General features: G+C 35.8%; 3 protein-coding genes across 4 annotated transcripts; 2 read left to right on the forward strand and 1 right to left on the reverse strand.

Moving 5' to 3' along the window:
• On the forward strand, nucleotides 1-9,493 carry LOC119070594 (tyrosine aminotransferase). Its single transcript, XM_037175014.1, has 6 exons — nucleotides 1-525; nucleotides 7,933-7,995; nucleotides 8,054-8,562; nucleotides 8,631-8,741; nucleotides 8,807-8,926; nucleotides 8,989-9,493. The coding sequence occupies exons 1-6, from the start codon at nucleotides 372-374 to the stop codon at nucleotides 9,328-9,330; spliced, it is 1,299 nt and encodes a 432-aa protein (XP_037030909.1). The 5' UTR covers nucleotides 1-371; the 3' UTR covers nucleotides 9,331-9,493.
• Nucleotides 9,494-12,683: 3,190 nt separating this feature from the next.
• Nucleotides 12,684-19,216, reverse strand: LOC119070593 (probable serine/threonine-protein kinase DDB_G0280133). 2 transcript variants are annotated; one of them, XM_037175012.1, is made up of 5 exons: nucleotides 18,566-19,216; nucleotides 17,762-18,498; nucleotides 17,273-17,695; nucleotides 17,094-17,189; nucleotides 12,684-16,299 (listed from the first exon to the last, which is right to left on the reverse strand). In XM_037175012.1, the coding sequence occupies exons 1-5, from the start codon at nucleotides 18,901-18,903 to the stop codon at nucleotides 16,295-16,297; spliced, it is 1,599 nt and encodes a 532-aa protein (XP_037030907.1). In that variant the 5' UTR covers nucleotides 18,904-19,216; the 3' UTR covers nucleotides 12,684-16,294. The 2 variants fall into 2 exon arrangements, with proteins under 2 accessions (XP_037030907.1, XP_037030908.1); XM_037175013.1 differs by having other exon boundaries at nucleotides 17,269-17,695; nucleotides 18,566-19,203.
• Nucleotides 19,217-21,093: 1,877 nt separating this feature from the next.
• LOC119070597 (DDB1- and CUL4-associated factor 13) lies at nucleotides 21,094-22,743 on the forward strand. Its single transcript, XM_037175016.1, has 4 exons — nucleotides 21,094-21,270; nucleotides 21,339-22,047; nucleotides 22,105-22,405; nucleotides 22,473-22,743. Exons 1-4 carry the CDS (start codon nucleotides 21,201-21,203, stop codon nucleotides 22,722-22,724), a joined length of 1,332 nt encoding a protein of 443 aa, XP_037030911.1. The 5' UTR covers nucleotides 21,094-21,200; the 3' UTR covers nucleotides 22,725-22,743.
• The last annotated feature ends 1,881 nt before the right edge of the window (nucleotides 22,744-24,624 follow it).

Here is a 24,624-nt window from a genome sequence, read left to right on the forward strand (position 1 = left end):
GATTGGTTGGTTGGTTAAAATTGCACGAGCCGATAAAAGCTCATGGTTGGATAAAACGACGATTAGTTTCATATCAGAATTGATTGAGTGAAGATTTTTCTAACAAGACAAAAACAAATTTTATTTTAGACTCAAATTTTACCCATGTTACACGTATCCTTTAGCTTTGCCACAAATGTACATGCAGTGAGTTTTAGATAACAAAGTGGAATAACGCAGCATTAGTTTCTATTGCATTAAGTGATTTTAGTGAAAGCAAAAAATTGTTTAAGAAATTTTAGAGAAAAAAAAACATTTTTTTCCTTTGATTTTTGTTTAAAAAAATTTCTTTTGGACGGGGAATTGTAAAAAAAAATTAGTGGTGTGTGACAATGCAAAGAGATCAACACGTCAAAAATGCGAGATTGACATGGAACGTTAAACAATCGAGCTTTGCTCTAAACACGATCAACCCTATCCGTGGTATTATCGACAATCTGAAAATCGAACCGAATCCTGAGAAGTATATGATTCCACTTTCTATTGGTAAGTAGTTCAATTCATTGTGGAACGTGTTCGTAGGTAGTTATTGCAGCTGCTAGCATTAGCTGGTCTTTTATATTAATGTATGGAAAAAATGAAGTAGTAGATTTGATGGCTACACCGTGATGCAATTGAAAAGAGTTAAACTAATACAGTCACATACTAAATAGTAGATAGACTATACGAGATACGCATTTCAAGTTAAAGGTCAATGTTTTAAAGGATCAACGCAACAGTTTTGTAAAATGTCTAGATACTAAAGCATTTAAAAATTTCTTGACTCTGGTTCGAATCTTATCTCTCCATCGACTTAACACTGAATAAAAAGGAAAATTTATTGAAATGAAGATGCTGTAGCCATATTTCAATAAGGTAAAACAAGAATATATTGTAAAAATGAGAATGCTATGTGCTACTGCAGCTGAGACTTAAACTGCAATATCGTTACAATGCAAATAAATTTTATTTAATTGTAAATTTATTGAATAGAAAAAGTTTTTTTTATAAAACTGGTTGAGAAATTGATTCATTCATTTGTCGCGGTGGGAGTGAGTTTGGCGAAGCTGCATGCAAATTAAAGCTCCAAAAAACGTTTGCAAATTAGTTAATTTGATGCCCCAATATCCACAATGAGCCTGCGTTGTATTTACGATTTTTATTATTTTTTACTTTATAAAATCGATTGACGTCATTCAACAATTTGGAAATTCCACTAATTATTGTCGTACCGCTTTCTTTTGATTCTTCATTCTTCAATCGCATATAGCGAGACCCAAGAAACATGACAAAATCCTGCTATAAATTATAATTTGCATTTCGCTATACGCATGCCCTGGGTCATTTCAAAAAGTATTGCGCTAATTTAGTCAATGAACTCGAATAATTGGTCATTTTGGACGCAGTTGCGCGATCTTTACTAACTAATAGTATTTCACATGCTACATGCGTCGAAAACCGTACTTTTCATGTTTCAAGCACTTCTTTCGACGCCCTTAGCACGTAAAATCCATTACATAACTCGGGATAAAAATGAAAAGTCTCGTTTTCGTGTGTTTATTGACCTCGGCTTCGCCTCGGATCAACAAAATTCACACGAAAACTCTACTTTTCATCTTTTTATCCCTAGTCATGTAATAGTATGTTGTGTTACAAGTATTGTAATGTTGATTTTTTCAAAGCACTAGACCCAAGTTTTCCTTACGAGCGGAGCGAGTAAGGAAAATTGGGTCGTGTGCTGAAAAAATCTCATTACAATACGTGTAACACATCATGCTTTGTGCCAACCGAGAAGTGAAATAGACAAGAGCACAAAAAATCATAATTTTCATTGTAAACAATCACTCTTCAAATTTGATCGATCACATTGCTTTGCATTTTCTCAAACGAATGCTGTAACAACTCATACAAATTCCATTTCAACACTGCTTTGAGTGTTGTAATATCACATCAAACGGGTGCGGAAATAAATCACTTTACAACACTAAAATGAGTGCTGAAAAGAGTCGTATTTCAATTCTCGGTGGCACAAAATACTATTACATTACTAGGGATAAAAAAGTTGAAAAGTAGGGTTTTCGTGTGAATTTTGTTTATCCGAGGCGAAGCCGAGGTCAATAAAGACACAAAGACTTTTCATTTTTATTCCGAGTTATGTAATGGATTTTACATGCTGAGGGTGTCGAAAGACGTGCTTCAAACATGAAAAGTACGGTTTTGGACGCATGTAGCAATGGGATTGTAGTCGTTGAACATATCGAACCATATTTTTCTCTAACGATATATTCTAAGATTGGTCAGGACTATATTAACTGTCTTGTTTACATTTGTTTGTTTACTTTGTTAGTTGAAACGTTTGTACTCATTACTATTGACACAATAGGGTAATAGGCTGCTCCTCTCATAAGTTGATACCACCTCTTTGTGAATTTTTTTAAACTAAAAATCTAAGTGTTCTTGCATCCACCCTCTTTGTAATTGATAGAGGAACACGCCCCTAACCTCAACAAAACTATAATTTCTTTATTGGACCTAGCTTCTAATGCCACCTATTTGACTGTCAATCCTTTATTACTATAACACACATTGTACTTCCGGAAAATGAGTCATTACTTCATTGACATGAGCGTTTAAACTCATTTCCCGGATTTCTCCTGCTTATAAATCTATTTTTTGTGAATGGAGAGGAATGCCCCAAAATGGTACAAAGCGCTCCATGTAAAATAACTTACCCGGACTGCAACCCTCACGCTTAGAACTACCAGAGAAAAAGCAATTTTTCCTCCCATAGTAACCACATAAATCTCACAACAAAAGCACTCGAATGTTCATCGAAAATTCTTATTTTCTAATTCGTATCAGCGAACCAAATAAAACGGCTGCTAGGAATTTCGCGCTGCGTCATTCACAATAATTGACATAATGACACATTTTATATAAGGAAAATGTCACTATGTGGGTTATTGTGAATGACGCGGCGCGAGATTCCTCAACACCAATAAAACTTATTGCCTTTGAGATATATAACTGTTCTCAAACAAAACCCTCGCTGATAAGCAAAAATCCGTTAGAAAAGCGGTTTCGTTAAATTAACTAAAACTAAAAATAGCACATTCCAAAAATCAGAGAATGCGGAAAGACTTCTAGCATCCTTGAACATGAACATGATTGACTTCTTTTTTAATAGTCGTACAGAGATTAATTCGTTTGAAAATTTTCCAAGCATCTCGTCGTAATATTTTATTTTGTGCATGGAATCAAAACAGATTTTTTCACTGGCCAAATGAAACCCGTTCAGCTCAAAGCAGCAACAAATGAGAATTCACTAATGATGAATAAAATGATCACTTGATAACGGAGATAATTTTCATACATTTTTGGTACTTTGCATGATCATGGGATCTGTCTGACACACAAGTTAACACCAGTTCTCCTCATTACGTAGTTCTCCTATGTTTCAGACCTGCTGTTGCGTGTGATAATCTAACAATTTGCATTTTATACCAATCTAAATGCAAATTGAGAATGTTAGGAACAGACTATTTTTGCGGAGTTCCAACGGCCAACGCAAACGAGCTTATTTTCCTTACGTAAGTAATACTCCGATAATAGTATCTATGCATCTAAGATGAAGTGATGACGTTATGTCGCACATAGTTGTCTTTGTTGATCTCGTAAACAAAGAGGGTTTCTAGTTCCTAGAAAGCTCATATTGGTATCTTTGTTGATTTGTTAGGGCAAACGTACCAATACTCGCATAAGAATGTATCATAGGATTCTTATAAGAAGATTATGAATGAAAGAATTCTAGGTGTCTGAGGATTCATACTTGTCCGAGAATTTGTATGCTTACCCTAAAGCCAGCAATTGAACATTACATATCTAAGAGAGAAATAATGGGAATGAAACGTTTTCAGTAAAATTGTTGATTCGAGCCGAAGGCCCCAAGAATGAAATTTAATTCACGTTTATAGGGTCAAGTACTCGCCATAAATGTCAGCCCAGCAAATGTTGGATGCGCTCAAGTACACAAAATCGGTAAGAACGCACTTCAAGCATGAGTGATCATAGTGGTCAGCCGCAGAAAGTGCTCTATGTTACATGAAAATGTTTTTACAATGTTTTACGTTTTACTTTTGTATGGTACACTATGTCCAGTTTCAATATTCCATTTAAAGTACCACTCATGCTTGAAGTGCGTCGCTTCCAACATTTTTTATTTTATTCAACGATTTGTCGATTTGTTTCTGTCACCATTACAAGTCTAATAGAACCCGGTCAGAAACCAACCATCGAACGACACAATTTTTTGTGGAAGCAATGTTTTTGTCTTATTGTTGTGTACGAGATCGAGAATTCTTTTTAATCAAAAATCGATTATAATCTAGAAAGTAAAAAAAAGATGACAAAGAAAGTCCTTCAGTAGTTTAACAGTATATAAACCAAGTATGGAAAAATACGAGCAACGTAACAATCTCAAAATGATAGTGTTTTTCCACTCAGAGAAAAATACAACATAAATAAGTGTGACTCGATCGGTATAATGTGCATCTAATACACGGTGTGCTTGAATGAACTTTAATCAAACGCGTCGATGCATATTTGGTTTCTTTGATAGTATTTTTCAGCTCGGAGCCGTGAACAAGGCCTCAAAGCAGGCTACAGCAAAAAATTATTTTCATGCGTTTCATTCGATGCAGTGGAACCTGATGCACCCAGACTGGGAGCAGGGTCGGACTGGCCATTTGCAAGATAAATCTTGGGCCGGTAAAAATAATTCTGATTGCAGCTTCAGAAATCGTTTGAAATCGTAGTTATTCCGGACCTGGGAGGAAATTGATTTAGGACTAATTGATAGTTGTAATCAGTAGGGGATGTAATGCGACTCGTCACATATAAATGAAAAGTGCATTCAAGCACGCCGTAGATAAGCCTGACACAACCGAAATTGTTGTTTTTTTTGTGAATAAATTAAAAAGTTGAAACCATAAAAACCTTGTGATTACGTTGTAGTATCAAGGGCATATTGGACGAGCCTCCCAACGACTTTAAAATGGTAAATTACGCATCACTAAAGCATTGCAAATACAAACAAATTGGCTCTCTCGATATGTCTTTGCTACATGGCATAATATAACACTTTTCAAATTTATTATTTATGGAAATTTTTTTTGAAAAATGCATTGAATAAACAATATTTTAATTAATTATATTCAAGAGTCCGAAATAAACAAACAACATTATAAACAAAACTTATAAATCTCGCCTGAGCGTTCCTACACCGTGTGTTGTTTTTCTGCGCAAAATAACAAATTCAAAACAACTGAGTCATTTGGAGCAAGTTTATGTTTTTCTCCAACCGAACCGAGGACGATTAATTCTTCTTTTTTTTGAATTGCAATCAAAAACGATGGTTTGTTTTTAAAAAAAATCCAAATGATTCCAGAACAAAATCTGCAGTTTCTGTATGACGGCTATATAGACAATGTCTATTAGACATACAATATTATGCAATTGATTATGGCTTAGGACATTAAATTAAAACAGGAATCGTTACCTAAACGGTCAACGATAAACATTCTGTGAGCTATTCGACTTGGTTCTTAGTCACGTGATCGGTTTTTAATCAATTTCAATGGAAATCCTTAACGGAATGCTGAACTGAGCAATAAAATTTGACTGTTGTTTCAACCTTAAGTCTCTGTGATACAAAAAAAACAACAAAAACTTGCAATTTCCAACTGCGTAGTAAAAATGAAGACAAAAAATGTCTCACAAAAATTTATGGGTAAAAATTAGCAAAATGTATTAAAAAAAGAGAAATAATTAAAACATAAGTTTCTAAATAACAGGTTAAACGAGTGTGTTATTCAATTAACCATCCAAAGCATTGTGAATTCGATAAAGTTCCATCCAGCTAATAATTTGACTATCAACTTTGGCCGTTTTCTTTTTCTTCTTTTTTTGCTGCTGATTTTTTTTACCCATATTGGAGCTTCATTTCTTGAAATTTGAAAAAACTGAAACACGCGGATATTATTTCGAAAGACACGAGATATTGACATTATATACAATGCCGTTTTTGCATATACCTGTTTGTTTTGGGACATTGCTCGGATATATGGAACTTTTGTTTATTTATGTATAAATGGCGCACGATGAAATCTTCAATTCATTTAAAAAAAATCATTATAATGGTGTAACAAGTTCAAGACACACCTCCAGACGATATCTGATTGGTTTAATTTAAAGGCAGCTCATACGACTGAATGTTTATATTTAGTTACTTATGCAATTTCAGCGATTGCAATTCGATAAATCTTAGGCATTAGATCCGTTTACTATTTAGAAATTTAGAAATATTTTTTTAATGCAAAGAAGTATTTTAGAACAGTTGATACCATTTCCAATGCACAGCAGCTAGAGAGATTTTATTGAGGTGGGACTTTTTTCAATCTAATATTTTTAGAAGTCTTAAATAATTCAATCGATTCATGCACACAATAGGTGGATTGAGATAGAAAGTCAATTTATAATTTTCCAGTTTTACGTCAACTTATTTATATTCACTATAAGTGAAAATCGCAATATCCGTAATTGTAATTAGTCCGTTCCGGATAGCTTCGACCTGTTATTGAGCTAATTTATAAGGGCTAATTTATTTACTGAATACTGAAAAAAATACTGAAAACGAAACAAGAAATTTCACGATCAACACAAGAAAATATTATTGCTAAATCATTTGGTAAAAAACATGTTAAAAAAATGAAGTAATAGATTTGAAAATACTTAGATCTAATAGACCCGATAGTAAAACTGCTGGCAAACACGTCTTAACTTAAGAGATAAAGACAAGGTAGCCAATTAGTTCAATAAGATGGAGCATTCGACTCATACGCTAATAAAAAATACTGAGTCTGATCCCCAGGGTGAACAATCCTATCTGGCTTTTTCTAATCTCAAAACGATTAAGTATTTCCTATTAGACATTTAATTTTTGATTCATAACCATAAAAAGGTCAAACTCCTCTGCTTTCAATTCGATTATAAAAGCCATCTCGACAACATATACAATTACATCAGTATCAAGACTAGCAGCCAGGCTTTTCTTAATTCTGAAAGTTTCCAAGAAATTCTAAAAATTACCGAATGATTTTTCAGAATTTTTCAGAACTCTTGTCCCGATGGGTGTTCGGGCGATGCCCGAAAGGCCTTTTGGATTTTGTATAGATAAAGGGCATTGATGGGCCTTTCAGAAAATTTCTTCATACAATACCGGAAGGGGTTTTTCGAGCCAGGCCGACCCTTCTTTCAGAGTTTTTCGGAATTTTAAGAACTTTTTAGAATTAACTTCCCAAAAAAAATCCTGCCCATCTGAGGCTTAGTTGAGGGATTGACTCCTAGTCATGTCTAATGTAATCAAAGGAGTTTAGGGCAGTTTTGAAGAGATTAAATTCGGATTTTTTTAAAAGTAAATTCACCTGGGTTCCTTTTAACCTTCAGTTCATTAGTACTGGAACATGTCAGACTAAGACTACACAAATTTAAGGTTAGCGAATGGAAGACATTATTTTAAAATAGAAGTCTAGCAATACAACTGATACATTAGTTTCTACGTTAGAACTCCAAACAAACGATTTTTCCAAAATATGTTAGCCTTAATTTCAAGGAACTCAATTCCGAGCTACACAAAATTTGGTTTGTTCTCGTCTGAAGTTCGTATTTATGATGATCGACACCGGTAATTTTTTAAGTTAAATTCAACTCGACTCGACCATCTATATTAAAATCAACGCAATCAACTTGTTGGCGACATGCACAAAAAACTAATAAATTATCCTAGTCTGAAGATATCTGTAAATTTGCATTTCGTTATAAAAATTCCAGTTTCTGATTAAAATACTTTTTTTTCAGGTGATCCAACCACATTCGGTAATTTGTTGGCGGCACGTGAGACTATTGAAGCTGTAAAAGAAGGTAACTCATTTCTCTCATAAATCTGCTATCACATTTATTGGACAAAATCTCGTTCCAGCTATTGATTCCGGCGAGTTTAATGGGTATGGCCATGCCGCTGGTCATGTAGAAGCTCGCCAAGCTGTTTGCGATTACGTTGAAGAGTGTCAAGGAAAAGTTTCGACCAACGATGTTATTTTATGCAGCGGTTGCTCATGTGCACTGGACATGTGCATCGCGGTACTGGGAGATCCAGGGAAGAATATATTAATTCCACGGCCTGGATTTTCTATTTATCGAACATTAGCCATTGGACATGGCATCGGTGTTCGTTCGTATGATCTGTTGCCGGAACGTGGTTGGGAGGCCGATCTGCAGCAGATGGAATCGCTAATCGATGAAAATACGGTCGCATTAGTTGTTACCAATCCGAGTAATCCATGCGGAAGTGTCTTCCGAAAAGATCACTTGAAAGAAATAATTAATTTGGCCGAACGTTATTATTTGCCAATTATAGCTGATGAGATATACGAACATTTTGTGTTTCCTGGTACTGATTTTGTTTCCGTTAGTTCCTTATCTAAGACTGTAAGTGGAATCATTTTTATTGCCAACTTCTAAAAACATTTTATCAATTGCCTGATAACCCGAATTAGGTTCCCGTTTTATCCTGTGGAGGACTCACCAAGAGATTTTTAGTACCCGGTTGGAGACTCGGGTGGATTGTCATTCATGATAGAAATCATATTTTCGATGATGTGCGAAAGGTAAAACGATATCTGTCTGTCGATACGAGGACTACAATTTACTGATTTCTTATTTAAATCTACAGGGACTCAGCAATCTATCAAATCGAATATTAGGATGCAACTCACTCGTACAGGGTGCACTACCGTCGATTCTTCGTAATACGCCTCAATCATTTTTCGATAATTTGATCAACGTGCTCTACGTAAATACCGACTCTCCTTCGATCGATCGATAACAAAAAATTAACTGAATCTATTTTTGCAGAAAAATGCTCAGGTTGCCTATCAACTGATCAAAAAGATACCTGGACTGCGTCCCATAATGCCCGAAGGTGCAATGTACATGATGATCGGCATCGATGTGGACCAGTTTCCCGAATATTCCAACGAATTGCATTTCGTGCAGGATCTGGTAAAGGAAGAAAGTGTCTTTTGCCTTCCGGGACAATGTTTCGACTATCCGAACTATATACGCATTGTGTTGACTGTACCTGAAGAGATGATAATCGAAGCTTGTGCCCGTATGGCCGAATTTTGTGAGAATCATTACAAAATCGACAGCCGATTGATTGAAAATGAAATTTTGCGAGCTGTTGACATCGATTGAATGAGCACATATGATGCGGCCGGGCATTTATGTTTTACATTTCACATTTTTCTTTTTCATTCATTTCGATGAATATAAAAATTTTATTAATTTTTAAGGCTTTTATACGACATGACGATTTGTGATTAATTAATAGGTTAAGCATTATGTTAATAATATTTTACTCGGTTAACAAGAAACATTTTATAATAATACACCGCTCAGCGAATGTAATTTGTAAATTTTCGTGCCTCAATTCTAGGTTTTGCCTAGATAGAATATAAATTTAAATAAATTTTACATAAGCTAGAGTTTTTTTTTTATTTTAATAAATTTGCTTCGTTATTAGCAGTGAGATGGAGAAAAATAAAATCTGCGTCCCGATAATTTATTCACCGAGTTAAAATTAAAAGACATATATCTCGGAACCTGTTCTTAGACTCAAAAAAATGTTTTTTTTTCTTGGAAATTTGAATTTACATTTGAAATCTCCAGATCCGGATTTATCTTACAAAACCAAACATTTTTTTGTAAATTCATGAAAGGATGACATAAGACACAGATTTGTTACTGCAACAAAGTGTTGAGAAAAAACGAGGAACACCAATCATTGCACCTATAATAGGAAATCTAAGGAAAAACTGTTGAGTTCAACAAGAATACTTCTAAAGGCCCAATTGGCAAGACTGGATTCACGTCCATTAAATATAGTTTCGAAACGATTACTATTACTCTAGGCGACAAAGCTTTTGTGTACAAATGGTGGCATAGTGCGTTAGATAGGTATTGATGCCGTGTGAATGAAACACGCATCCGTTTGTCCCAATGACGTATGTGGTTCCGCTAGAGCCGCGACAGTTCTTGGTGGTTATTTGACCTGACTGAACCCTAGTGACCTGCTGCACCAATAACCGTTCTGATCCCATAACATATCCTTTTTTTTTGAAGCGGCTGCAGTGGAACCAACGGTTGCGTGCGTCGTACTAATGTATCTGTTACCGACAGTATCGAGAAAATTAAGAATAAGAGGTTCGCGTCACTCCTATAATAGGAGTCCTATTCAAAGATGCCACTCTTATTAGCAGTATCCACTTAGGTCCCAATAAATATAAATATGGGAAACAATGGCAGACAGCGAAATGAACATAAGTATTTCAGCCCATTCGAGAAATTAAACGGTATTAAAAGTTTCATAGTAGAAAGTTCTGACTGCTTTAGCCTCGATAGTTATGAAGCCGTGAAAGTAGTTTTAGCTAATTATCCGAAAAGAGAAGGATCAGTTTATCAGCCCATGATGATTTAGAAGGAATCTCAACGAAGAATATTGTAATATGTGTCGATGTGAGGTATGTGACCGACGGAAATTTGCAATTCTAATGCTTGATGCTTCTCTTTGTCCAACTGCATTTTTTTAAATCGAAACTGGTTTTTAACATGTTTTAGAAACGTTACGTCGTCGTTTCGTATTAGACATTAGACATTAGACCGATTACACGTCACATCAGTGTTGAACTAGTGTAGACGTTGCTCTAATATTTTAACACACATGTGCCACATGTTCATAATGATTTTGCTTATTAATGTAGTAGCTAACTAAGTAAGGGTGAAAAGTTTAGTTTACGTGTAAATTTTGTTGATCCGACGCGATGTCGAGTTTTTATCTAGAATTATGCAAACATATCAACGCAGGAACTACAAACAAAGAAATACTTCACGACCCTAGTGCTTTAAAGTATATGTATGAAAATCCATTACACATTAAATGTCTACAGGAAAATTCTTGTAACTCGTAACAATAAAAACACAAATTTTCCATCATACTGAGCAATAATTATTTTATTTGAAATCTTTATTTTTGTTTTGAAACTTACAGATTCAACCCTTCATCACCACAATAATAATTATATTAAACATAAACTGCGACATTTATTTTATTTTTTAAATTTATTTTCACGTTCCTTGTTCTGATATTTTTTCAAACTTTTTTTATTTATAGAAATAAGCGGCCTTTTATTTCAAAATTACAATTTATAAATTAAAATGATTCTAAATTTATTATCTTTAATAAATGCACCCTTAACTGCTAACAATTTTACAAAATTTTTCTCTTAATCTGCCTCCCAGTTTAAGAGAAGAAAAAAACTGAAAAATGTTATAGGACTTTTTACTTAAGAGTTGGAATATTGTTTGTTTAACAAACCGGATACATTCGATGGCAAAATATATCTATATTCCGATAGCACAAGTGCTAATTATAAATCGAAATTAAAATGTTTAGGTAATGACAGCAGCGGTAATATATTGTAATTTGAGTGTAGAAAGAGAAATATCATTACAAATTACCTTGAAATTAGGGCTCGAAACCGGACAAATTCAGGTCGTACAAAATAATCGCAATCGACTTTTCGAACACTTGACTATAAATTGAAGATGATGACCTACTGAATGGAGGGTTGAAGTTTACATTTTTTTAAAACTCCTGACCCTTAGTGGCAACGAGTACGGTCCAGAGAATCTTTATGAAAGAAACTTTTTTACATCCCTTGCTTATGAATGATTTCTCTGACATGTGTGAGGCGAAACCATTACTATTGACTGGATTTAATAGCTAAATAACATAGTTTAAAAATGGCACTAACATATTGGAGATCAAAGGACCTCCACTCAGACAGTATATGTCAGTCTGATAGTCCCAGTTTTCCCAACCATGACTTTTCGACAAAAAATGTCGACTTATACGTATAAAATCTGCCACTCATGACATGTCAAGTGTGGAGAATCTAGGACTGGTAATCTTTTTAAAATCGCTTAAACATAGGTATTCGGATGTTCGATTTTTTCTAGCGATTCCCGGCAGTTTCCGGCTTCGTGCTACCTTTTGAACGATGTGAATTTGAACTATACCGAGCCCTTCTTAAAATTTATCAGTTGTAGAAAGCGTTAGAGTAGAAAGTTGTTATTCCTAAAGATCTTGAAATATGAAACGGTAGGTTTTTGCTTAACTTGGAAATGTTTATCATTCTGTTTGCCAACTTGTGATGTTTAATTATAAAATGTTTATCCTAACCGATTAATTTAAGTTTATTTTTTAAAAATTGTTTTCTTTTTAGTAGCCTCCACAGTTATATTGAAATTGCAAATATACAAATATATATGGTGTTAATGTAGAATAATTAGCTGGTCTTACCGCTTAATAACAAGTCTTGCTTATAACTACGTAATATTCAAAGTTCTGAACACTTTGCCAAGTTCATCATGCATTTTAAAATAAGATTTTATAGCACACATACCAATTTGTAATAATTAAATACGCCTATATTACTTAATCAGATCGATTTAAATCAAATTTTTCTTTTTTCTTTTTTTTATAAATGAAGATAAAAATTCACTTTTTTAAGGAACGATATTTTAACATACTAATTTAATTTAATATTCGCAACTTTCCCGCAACCAACAAAAGGGGTTTTAAAACAATTCAAATTTTTCATTTTGTTAATTAAAATTTCATTTTATTTTTTAAATTTTGAATCTATCACAGATTTATTGCCAATTAAATTTTTCACATTCATATAATTTTTACATTAAAATCAATGTTTTAAATTTAGATTTTTCTTTAATTTTTTTTTATATATTTAAATTACACTTCAATATCGAACAGTAATTTTGATTTATTCATCTGATGCCATTCATTTCAGAAAGTTTAATTTGACTCTATTAATCATGTCATTTGTTTGATCTTTTACTACTTGTCAAAAAAGCTTATGCAAAGAAACTAATGACGTCGCTCAGAAAAGCTACAATTTTTTTCCGTTATGAATGGAGTAAGGGGACAGAGCTTGAGGTTCTGCGACAAAAATATGACAGAAAACTCAGTCTATTGTTAAATGATTAAGCTCCCGATGTTCAAGTTGAAATTTCTGTTGACTTGAGCCTTCGAGCCTGTACTCGCGAATTTTTTTTCTGAATTTTCAGGATTTTCGTGATATTTCATGAATTTTAGCAAATTTTTGATAATTTTCATGATTTTAACAAATATTCACGATTTTCAAAAATCACAAAAAATGGCCAAAATTTCGCATCATCTTTGTCACTATTACAGTCTTTGCATCGAGAGCATATGAAAGTGTACTTTTGTAACTTTTGAAGACAGGGCATTCATAATTTTAATTCCTAATAATACTTAGAATTCCGAAAAATTCCACAATTTTTGTAGTTTTTACAGGAATTTTCCAAGTTAGAATCGAAATTGAGAATGAGAAATTCGGGTTCAAAAACTTAGATATCATCATCATTATATGAGAATTCTAACGATAAAGTTAAGCTCCTCTGACGTAACAAAGTACGTTGAAAAAGATCGTTCCTGAACGATATCGATTGATTCCTTTACAATTCTGATAAATCGGCAAAAATTTAATGTTAAAATTAAAGCACTAGTGCCTCAAATTTACTTTTCCTAACTACTGATGAAATATCGCGACACATGTTTCCAACGGCGTTTAGGAAAAACGTTGTTCCTAACTTATGCTGAGAGTATTACGAAAAAAAACTATTATCGCCGTTAAAATACATTTTGAAAATTGACTGAATTGACTTGAATGTTTGGAATTAGTTTCAAATTTCTTGACTGTTATCGAAGTTTTTAAGAACACAGGATATTGAGAAACACACCGAAGCTTGCATAACCAATCTTAGTTGTGATGCATAAGAGAACACTGTTTGAATAATTTAATTAAAAAAAAACTGGAAAATGACGGTCAAAATTCTACCACAAAATTTTCACTTTTATTTCAAAACGAATGACATCAGACAAACGAAAGACCGTATAAACTTTTTTTTTTAATTTTGACTAGGCTAGGACATTAGTAATGGCATTATAATCTGTAGGTTCATTATTTAGTACTAAAAGAGCTTCAAAGAAATGCTAAATTTATTTTGGATGTCAAAAAATTTGACTACTAAACACATACGAAAATGTTTTAGGAATTAAATAATCATTTCGTTCGGTCTTTGGGTAATACGTTGTACGTAATTTGACTGTATCAGTACTCAAGTGATATTCAACTAGTAGACTATAGTGTCGAAACTAACGTCTCCGTTTCATCACCACTTGAGATTTTCGATTGGCTGAAACGATCTCGTGACAAATTTTAACCAATCCAAATGGCACATATAGTGTTGAATACATACCGTGCATTGTGATAAACGATCAGAATTCATCACACACAACCCAATTTTACGTAGCCAAAGAAAATGATTATTTAACTACTATTTGACGAAATATTTCTCGCCGCGACGTAGCGATAAATATTACAACCAACATAATCGCAACAACATAACACCCATTCAATAAACAAAAAAATATTTTACTTGAACCACAAAATCACAGGAATCAACGATTCTTCTCTCCGACAAACACAGTGCTCAATATCATTGAAATTTTAAAAACAAAATTCGGACAGAGTTAAGCGAGCGTACATTTAAAATGTATATATTTCGATGGCGAATTAAATTCGAACTGGATTCTATATCACTGGAAACACCTAACTATTAGGCTTCTTCGGTCCGAGTATTTTTTTTTTTTTGTCTCTTAAAGCGGTTTATACTCTCTAAGCGAGTAATTGAATTGTGATCATCCATTTAACGGAGAAAAATTTGAATCAGAAAAAACACTTTACCGTCTAAATGTGAAAGCTATGCGCTGTTAGGGACCAAATCTGAGAGAAAAAGAAGACTTTCCATTTGGCTTCCGAACCGAACTGAACTCTTGAACATCCAGTTTGACGTACAAAACCGAACTGCAAAATCGAACTCTTTTCTTAATCTTAATTAACTGTAAATCGAAGGCGAACCGATTTTCTTTGCGGTTCGGGGCTCTGATTCTTTTCATATTAATCAAATTAACTGGCTCGCAGCATTTTTTCTCTTCCTTTGGTTCCAATCGTGTCAAGTTAGTGTAACAGGTACACAATGTTACAAATGTTTATAGCTTCGAACCGAATCCCCGAAACTCGAATTTTTTGACATAAATAACCCAACCGCGAAACTGAACCAGTTTCTTGACTAAGAACCGTAACCCAAACCTTTAATTGAACCGTTGTTGCAATGGTTCAGAAGCCCGCTTTCCATGAAAGTCTATTGAGTCGTGCAACATTTATCACCGTTATCATCGTCACCGACTGTGTTCATTGTACTAACTTTTACATTTTGTGATGCTTTTTGTTTTGAAATTCTAACTAAATGGATTACTGAGTCTGCTGAGCTTCATTTCATTTCTGGTTTTTATTTTAAATTTTCAAAATTTACTTACAAAAAAGCGTTCCCCTAAAGCCAAGTATTGTGCGAAATCGCTGGTGGAAAAGTCCACTTTCTTCCTGCGAGCAAAATAATCATAAAATTTCCCTCTATTTAAAAAAAAAATGTTGGTCGTCTTGGACGAACCTAAATTTCTCGCTAGTTCGCAAAAAGTTTTCCACCATCCAGCGTGCGAAATGGCAATATTTTTCGTGACTTCCACTTAGTTTCAACATAAATTTAGTACAATTATACGCCGACTAACGTATCACTTAGTATTAAAAGGAAGTGGATCTTTAGCAGACGGACTAATCATGAACAAATTGAGCAGGAGTAACGACAACTTTTAGCTACCACGCTCATCACTTGACTCAAAAATGAAGTCAACAATTTAAAGAAAAAAAAAACTTTTCAATCACAGATTAAGCACTGGTATTACTGGTATTTCCTAAAACTAAAAATAAATGGAAATTTGTTTTCCAAAATTTCAATAAAAATAAATTCATTTTCAAAATAATAATAATAATAAAAAATACTCGCAAAACATTTACTTACAGCAATGATTTACCAAAGTACTTTTAACACAAAGGAGATTAGTTTTTGTAATATTCTGTAGATCTTACATTTATGTACTTCATTACAGTGGGTCCAGTCAACCATAATAATTTTGTATTCGAGGAATTCTGTCAGCTTTTTAAACTGGAATGAAACGTTGAATCGTTGAGTTAGTTTCGGGGATTTTAGAATTTTTGTTAACAGAAAAATCTACTTCGTTTGGTTCGATTCAGATTAATGTTCGGAACAGTAGGTCAGGTTGGACATGTTTTAGTTCATGTGATTACCCAAATCTGATCTCAAACCAAGAAATCTAGTTAAACTTGAACAGATGAGTTTTTACTGAAAGGAAGCGTGATCATTACCTCCAAAAACTTCACTTTTCACAAAAACTTTTCGATCTCACGTTCCGCGTCTTAATTTCAATGTTCGCCTAAAATACTATTACACAATCCCAAAGGTGGTTCGTCTTTACTCATTTACATTATCAAGCTGCGGGAATATCACAAATTTATATTATTAAATTGTGTTTTGACTTGTCGGATTCCCTTGATTCTTTTCAAACGTAATTTCAAATCAATTATCTTTGATAATGTACAAAAATCGCCCATTCATCATTATGAATTAATGCTTGGAATTTAGCCGCTGTAAAGCTTTCCCACATTTTTACTCTGCAGCTATTAATCGCACAAAGTTGTTTGTATTGAGGCTAGATTGAAACCTATTTGAAACGATTAAGCCCGCACTAGCAAAATAGAACAACATTACGCTAAAGCGTTTGGGACACATGACTAACGAGAAACCTCCCATGTGTGAATCACTCTTGGGATTATTTAGAAGTCGGTGTCGCTCGCCATGTTCTCCATTCAAGAGTATTGAATCAAAATTGTCATTTCCTTGAAAGTGCCCTAAAAGATTTGAAAAAGAAAACTACTTACGATGTCGATCTTCGCTTTTCCATGAACTAACCGGGATATGTGGAGCCGGAAGGCAATTTCTTAATGACTGTACCAATTGAATTGTATCGATAAGAGCTGTGATTAAATTGAGAAAGAACACAAATTATTTCAACATTTCCGACCGCAACGTTAAACTCGGCCGCAAAGAAGCAACTCACTTTTCTGCAAACTTTCACTTTGTTTGCCGTACGGTTTACACATTGACGGTCGAATGTACGTTTTCATTCGAGCCATATTTCGCATCAATTCACCAAACGCTCGGATTATTTTCTCCTGGCCAGCAGCAGCATTTTGAGACTCTTGACCACCCCAGGCTCCATTGTGCAGTGACAACAAATCTTTATTCGACGCTAATGATTCGATGCTATCTATGTTACTTCCACGCATTATATCACTCACTTTATGCTGATCTACTTGTGGCATCGGCGATGGCGGTGGTGGTAGGTGCGGTTGCTGCTGCTGCTGTTGTTGTTGTTGTTGCTGCAGAGAAGTTTGCTGTTGAAGCTGAGGCGTCATGGTCAATGGTGGACGTTGATGATCATGAGAGGCAATTCGATCGGTGTGTGCTTGTTGAATTAAATCTGGAAAGTAATCACAGGCCCAGCGTAAAATTTTTTGTATTTCTTCAATGAACTTTCATCACTTACTGGTTGGTGTTAAAGACGTCGACGGTGTGCTCGCAATTGACGATGAGTGGCTCGATGTATGTGTAGGTTGATGTTGTGGTAGGTCGTAGTGCTTCTTATCTAATTGCTGTAGTACACGTTGTTTTTCTAGCGGAGTCATATTACCGAATTTCTCTAATTTCTGTTGGGCAATAGCACGGTTTTGTTGTTGGATTATAGCAGCTGTAATTTGTTGCTGCTGTTGTTGTTGAGCGTGATGTTGCTGTTGAGCTTGTTGTTGTGCATGGACGTGCTGCTGCTGTTGTTGCAGAGCTTTGGCATGTCGTTGCGACTGTTGCTGCTGTTTCATATTATTTCCCGAAATATCCAATTGCGTCATATCAGCGGCAGCAGCCATTTGTGGCAAATGTTGCATAAAGTCAGGATTGATTTGACTGGCAGCAGCTTGAAAAGCTGGATCCATAAATGGTGGGCCCACACCCAAATGATTCTTATAGTAACGGCACGCCGGATTCGGACACGATTGCACAACTTCGATGATAAATTCCTTTTCCATACCGAAATTCTCCCGGCCGATTGTGTAAGAATCAATGACAGCCCGTACGGTAGCTTCTACACTTAAATGTAATCCATGTGGACCGGTCATGTGCTTCAACATAACAGCATTGGCAAAATGTTCGTATGGCAGTACGATTTTACCGGATTCTCGTAAGACCAGTCTTCCCTGTGAATCTAGAGCTAAACGATTGGCGAGGACTCTGTAAATTTAAAGAAATGGTTCGTGTACCCACAGGCGATTCAAAATTTGAGAAGAAAAGAACTTACTGCAAGTAAGCTGCACTCGGCAGCAGTGCACTATCTTTCAATTCCGAAAAACATTGTAACAGTTCAACACTAGGGCTCCATCCCTTATTTTGGAGATATAGTTGAAGAAGCATGTACAGTTTTTCCGTGACATAACCCACACCAGCAACATTGCTGGAATTTACATCGTTTGGCTGATTGTGCATTGATCCTGCGCCAGGCATGTTGGACCCACCAAGGGTTGTTCCTTTGTTTGTCAGAACTTGTTTCATTGTTTCTGTCAAATCCATTTTGTAGATGTCAAGAAAAGTCTTTTTCGAATAATCCTGCACCCAAGAATCAGCCTTTTTGTTGACCATTCGCGGATTATTTTAAAGATTTTTTATATACCAGCCTAATCATTAGAGCGGAAAGATGGCGCTTACAAATGTCTGTCTGGCCACCGAGACCAGAAAAAATATTTTAATCCAAGATGCAGAGTATTTCAATTTATCTGCCAATATTATTCATGTTCGACACGTTTTCCACCGTCTTGTGTTTACATTAGCATTTTCGTAACATATTGCAACCAGCGACCAATCATTTTTTTCACACTTTTTTAAGAGAAGAACTTGAAAATTTAATTTTAACAACAAACACAATTGCAATCTACCGAAAGAAATTTTTATTTGACGAGATGGATTCCGTCCATCGAAATGTGTCAAAACAAATTTTTTATGCAAATGTCACTGTCAAATGTATATATTCAGTGTTGTCGAAGTTAACTGATTAGCCAGATAACCGTAGCAGCTACGGCTCAAGGCTGTACACTTTGGGGAGGTCATCGAGGTCATGCAGATACAGATATGGGGGTTTCACATCAATTGGGACGATAGTGTAACGAATTTACAAATCTTGAAAATAGACCCTGATAAACTGACTCACTGTAACATAAGGTTTTATCTGCTCTAATCACCAAGGTTCTGAAAGAACACCCAAATACATGAAAAATGTAATGCTGTCTGGCTGAAAGGATGACGATACCTTTGGTAGAATTATCAGCACTCAGTAATGCTTCCAAATTATAAAAAAAATTAACTAAAAGTAACAATAAACGTCGTATATATGTGGAGAAAATGCAAAAAAACGTCATGAAAAGAAGTTACGATTCGGAAAACCGTTATCTATAAGAAAATGTGGGCCAAGGCGCTGCGCAGACTGATGATCAATTCCAGTTATGCGTAAAATAATGAAATGAATTTTGATTTCGCATTTTTGTACCATCACAAAAAATATTGAGGTCTGACAGACCTAAAATGTCTTTTTGATCGATGATGTCATTTATAGCTCGTTTCAACTTATCGAATTCTTCATCCGGTTCCATCGCTCCGAGCTTAAAAAGGAAATGTGTGGGCTTTTGGAAATATCCGTATCACGTCCAAATGAACATCGTTTAAGGTGTAAGAATATTCCCCACAATGGAAGCACGTCACATTAGCAAACACTTGAAAGTCACCGCTTACATCCTTATCCAAATGGGTAATCTTTAGGTTCTTTACTGATTCCGGATGCGAGAACGTAACATTTCGAATGTCAGGATCACAAAACACATTTTGAAGATGTGATGAATTTAAATATTCCACGTCATCACAAGATTCAAGGCAAAGTGTTTTCAGTGAAGCTGGTAGATCAAGTTTCAGGTTTTCGATATTTCCATCGATCCAAACGATTTCCAGATGGCACAGTTTCGGAAATTTAGCGAACAGTTCACGCCGTAAGTGCGGTCGAAATTCAAAATGGAAAGTGCGGAGGTCTTTCTAACGCAGCGTCATTTTCATACAAGGAAGCGTTCATTGAATCGTTCACTTAAAATTCAAATTTTAGGCAGACTTACGGCGTGATTTTTGAATAAATTTTGAAACGCTGTACGTTAGACAAATCGAATGGACATAGCTCCATTTTTGAGAATGCAAGTCCGTCGATTTTGACTTCATCAATGGAAAACTTCCATTTCTGTGAGAATTCTAAATTCTAACATTAGACCATACCCACAGATCTCTGCGGTTAGCGGAACTGATGACAGCACAGCTCAAAGCAGTGGATTACTTTGACGATTTTGTGTGCAAACTAATCATAGCCAACCTCGCAAAAGCGGAAAATTAATTCCTGCAAATGCAGCTACAAATTTTAGACATTTTTTCGAGCAATTCAACGCTTTTATTTTCCTTGACTCCAAATATAAACATTTCACGGTTACTAAAAGTGTTTAATTCAATTTTCGATTAGCATTTTCTATGTTAACTGTTTTCCTAATTTTTTTTCTTCAAAAACTTCCCCTCCTTACGAAGTTGGCTGTGTTTAGTTTGCACACAATTTTTGGCATGCGATTGCACTGCCAATCCCAGTCGTCAACCGAAAGTATACGTTCATTGAAGAATCGGACAACGCATACAATCATTGCTTTTCTGACGTGCCCAGCGGTCAGCTGTCTTTAATTTATATTTTTTGTTTGAATTCATTTTTAAAGTTCACAGGACCAGAAAGCTGGCAACACTGACAACTACCTCATGTCATTTTGTTTTTGCTAATTGTTTTTGAGCCTGTTGACAACTAACTTCGCTGGACCGAGTTTTGAGAAGTTTTATTTTTACCGAAATTAGCAAGGCCATCCACAACCATGAAGGTGAAAATGATAAGCCGCAATCCCGACGAATACATGCGTGAAACAAAACGGGACATTCACAAGGGTAAGCTCTCAGAAATTGTTTGTTGAATCGCTTTTGAGGTTATTTCTACGAACAACGTTTCTTTAAAGTGAAACGCAATTACGATCCGTCACTGCATCCTCTGGAATCCGCGCGTGAATATGTACGGGCACTGAATGCAACGAAATTGGATCGAGTTTTTGCCAAACCATTCATCGGAAATCTAGAAGGACACAAAGACGGTGTGTCCTGTTTTGCCAAGCATCCAAGCTCGTTATCCGATCTGTGCAGTGGTTCATATGACGGTGGAATTCACGTTTGGAACCTGCCCACACGCAAATCTGTTCGGAATTTCGTTGCACATGACGGTTACGTACGAGCCATCTGCTACACACCGTCAGCCGAACACTTTTTGAGTGTAGGAGATGATAAGACAATTAAAGTCTGGAAATCGCAGCTAGGCGATGCGGAAGATGTGCCAACAAACACAATGCTCAGTCGGACGATATTGACGGGCATATCGCATCATCGAAGTGATTCAATATTTGCTACATGCGGAGAGGTGTGCAGCTTATGGGATGAGACAAGAAATGAACCACTGAAGCAATTGAAATGGGGCGTCGATACCTTACACTCGATTTCTTTCAATCCCATCGAAACGTCGCTGCTTGCGTGCTGTGCGAGCGATCGGAGTATAATTTTTTATGATGTTCGAGACGGAAACCCATTACGGAAGATGGTGATGACGCATCGGCCGAATAAGATCAGTTGGAATCCGATGGAAGCATTTAATTTTACTGTCGCCAACGAAGACTACAAGTGAGTAACCTTTTACCACCGTGGCCTAATGATGTTGCTAAACTTAAATCGTTTCAGTTTATATACCTTCGACTCAAGACGCCTGAAGTACCCCATCAAAATTCACAGAGATCATATTTCAGCGGTAACTGACGTTGATTACTCACCGACCGGCAAAGAATTCGTGTCTGGTGGTTATGACAAAACAATTCGAATCTACGAGGCGCATAAAGAACATTCTAGGGAAATTTACCACACAAAACGAATGCAACGGATAACTTGTGTCGGCTGGTGCTTAGACAATAAATACATTTTCAGCGGGTCCGACGAAATGAATATTCGCCTGTGGAAGGCCAGAGCATCGGAAAAATTAGGCGCTGTAAGTTTTCGCATCGATTTTTTCCCGTTGATCTGGTATAATAATTGGATTCGTTGATTGTTTTCAGCTTCGACCACGTGAGCGGACTGCACTTAACTATGCCGAGACTCTGAAAGAAAAATACGCTGCCCATCCACAAATTCGACGAATCGCCAATCATCGGCAAGTTCCGAAATACATCTACAACAACATGCGCAAACACAGGGCGATACACGAAAAAGAGAAACAAAAGGAACACAATCGACGAGTTCATTCGAAACCGGGGGCTGTGCCATTTGTTCCAGAGACGAGAAAACATGTTTTACAGGAGCATGAATAAAGGGACTGCATTTCATTTCGACTGTTCTCTTTCATTGAAGACTAGTTCGTTTGGAGGGAGACATGTAATCTGTTACAAGATGTGAGCTAGCGGATCAAATGCCCGAAAGCTGGACATATTTTGACGACCGCTCGAAGAATTTTCTGCCCTCGTCTTTTCAAATTGAGTCCTAGATAAGTTCCTCTCGTACGACGTCTCCGCTGACGGAATTATGGTCTTCGTCTTCAGTGTCGTTTGCTTCCCGAAGCGATGATTGTCCCGATTGCACGATAAAGTACCCGAAAAATTTTTGCCTCCATAAAGACAGCCGTAAAAGATTTTTTTTGGCGATTCGTGACATTTTGGTACTTTTTTGGCATTCATCATTTCTGGGTGATTTATCGCCAGAATGTGAAGAAACACTAAGAAAAATCGCCAATTACCATTCTTCACACTCCGTGGATTTTACTTGACGTTTCTTCACACTTTGGGAAGTTTTCTTGGCCATTTGATTAGCTGCCAAGAAAATCGTCCGAGTGTGAAGAAATGCCAAGAAAAATCACCGAAGTGTGAAGAACCGCCATAAAGACAAGTTTTTTTTCTTGGTGTGTCTCGGCGATTTTTTAAACTTTGTCGATTTTTATTTTTTTTTATATGATATTAGCGATTCTTCACGGGAATTCTATCTGATATAGTGCTCTCATTTACATGGACCGATTTGAATTTAAACGAAAACTAAATGAATTTGTTAAGTTTCTACCAAGGTCCATACAATAAATAAAAACTCGACTTTCGATGCAGAAATCCAATGACAACTCCAAAAAAGGAGAATAAATGTGTCGATAGCTCAAAGACAAATCGGAAGGGCGGTTCATTCGACACGAATTATCTACCAGAATTGAAAAATTTCATCTACGATTACAGAAATGGGATCTGAATGCGAACAAAGACAAGGAACGGTATGCTGACGAAATGAAAAGGTTCAGAGGATAATCGCGATCTGGCGGTGATAAGTCGAGTCTGTAGAAACGAAAACACGAGCAAGGAATACATTTGCGATGACGACAAGTGAATCTGCAGATGAAAAAGGACCTAAAAAGGAGGTGGTATGTACTACATTGAGTAGCGTCTTGACGACTTCCTGCTAAAAACTGAGAGATTTCATTGAAAGCTGAACACAGACGAAATGACAACATATCTCACTGGTTTGGTTGTATTCAATTTATTCGCAAACCTAATTTAAATTAAGCTGTGGAAACGGCTGCTGAGGAATAAGCTTTTCAACGATACCAAACATGCCATACTTGATCCACAACGAGTACTGTTGATGATTCAGTTTTCGATCGAAGTCACTCTTCTCGCAAATCTAAAGCCCTCGAAAACGAAATCATTAAATTATATGGAATGATCGTTTTTCGAAGACTTCTGTAGGTTTGTAGCACAAAAGTACTGGATTCATTTATACGGGGAACGAAAGTGGGTGAGGCCAGCTACAACACCCCATACTCAGTGTTCCATGGAACATCGACGCTGCAGGGAAGGCGGACTCTCCGAACATCTGCTATAGTTTTAGTTATAACTCTCGTGGATGTACTCGCACCATCGAGTCTATCTGTAGGTCTTTCCAAGGCTGACATTAGTACAACATTACAATAATTCAAAATAATGTTTTCTTGAGTTATTGCCGAAAAACTGTTTTCAATACACTTTTAAACCCTTTTTACAGAAAAAGTGAACGATACGCGTTCTCTAGAATTGAAAGACGAGTCCAACGAGCTATCACTCATTTCGGTAGCCGCTAAGTTGTATTAACCTTTTACAGTCTATTACAGTCTTTTACCGGCTATGTCATCTGTCATTGGCAACGATGAAAAGAATAAGCAAAGAACTTTGGTCAGACCAACGCACTTCCAGCAAAAGT

Source organism: Bradysia coprophila (assembly GCF_014529535.1).
Source record: "Bradysia coprophila strain Holo2 chromosome X unlocalized genomic scaffold, BU_Bcop_v1 contig_98, whole genome shotgun sequence".
Classification (NCBI taxonomy): Eukaryota; Metazoa; Arthropoda; class Insecta; order Diptera; family Sciaridae; genus Bradysia; species Bradysia coprophila.

Bases quoted from the DNA above. Each gene is read 5' to 3' on its own strand.
- LOC119070594 (XM_037175014.1), top strand. From the start codon at position 372: ATGCAAAGAGATCAACACGTCAAAAATGCGAGATTGACATGGAACGTT. The intron at 526-7,932 runs GTAAGTAGTTCA...CTTTTTTTTCAG, and splicing joins TATGATTCCACTTTCTATTG to GTGATCCAACCACATTCGGT. The intron at 7,996-8,053 runs GTAACTCATTTC...ATCTCGTTCCAG, and splicing joins TATTGAAGCTGTAAAAGAAG to CTATTGATTCCGGCGAGTTT.
- LOC119070593 (XM_037175012.1), bottom strand. From the start codon at position 18,903: ATGGTCAACAAAAAGGCTGATTCTTGGGTGCAGGATTATTCGAAAAAG. The intron at 18,499-18,565 runs GTAAGTTCTTTT...TTAAATTTACAG, and splicing joins CCGAGTGCAGCTTACTTGCA to AGTCCTCGCCAATCGTTTAG. The intron at 17,696-17,761 runs GTAAGTGATGAA...ATTACTTTCCAG, and splicing joins GACGTCTTTAACACCAACCA to ATTTAATTCAACAAGCACAC.
- LOC119070597 (XM_037175016.1), top strand. From the start codon at position 21,201: ATGAAGGTGAAAATGATAAGCCGCAATCCCGACGAATACATGCGTGAA. The intron at 21,271-21,338 runs GTAAGCTCTCAG...GTTTCTTTAAAG, and splicing joins AAAACGGGACATTCACAAGG to TGAAACGCAATTACGATCCG. The intron at 22,048-22,104 runs GTGAGTAACCTT...AAATCGTTTCAG, and splicing joins GTCGCCAACGAAGACTACAA to TTTATATACCTTCGACTCAA.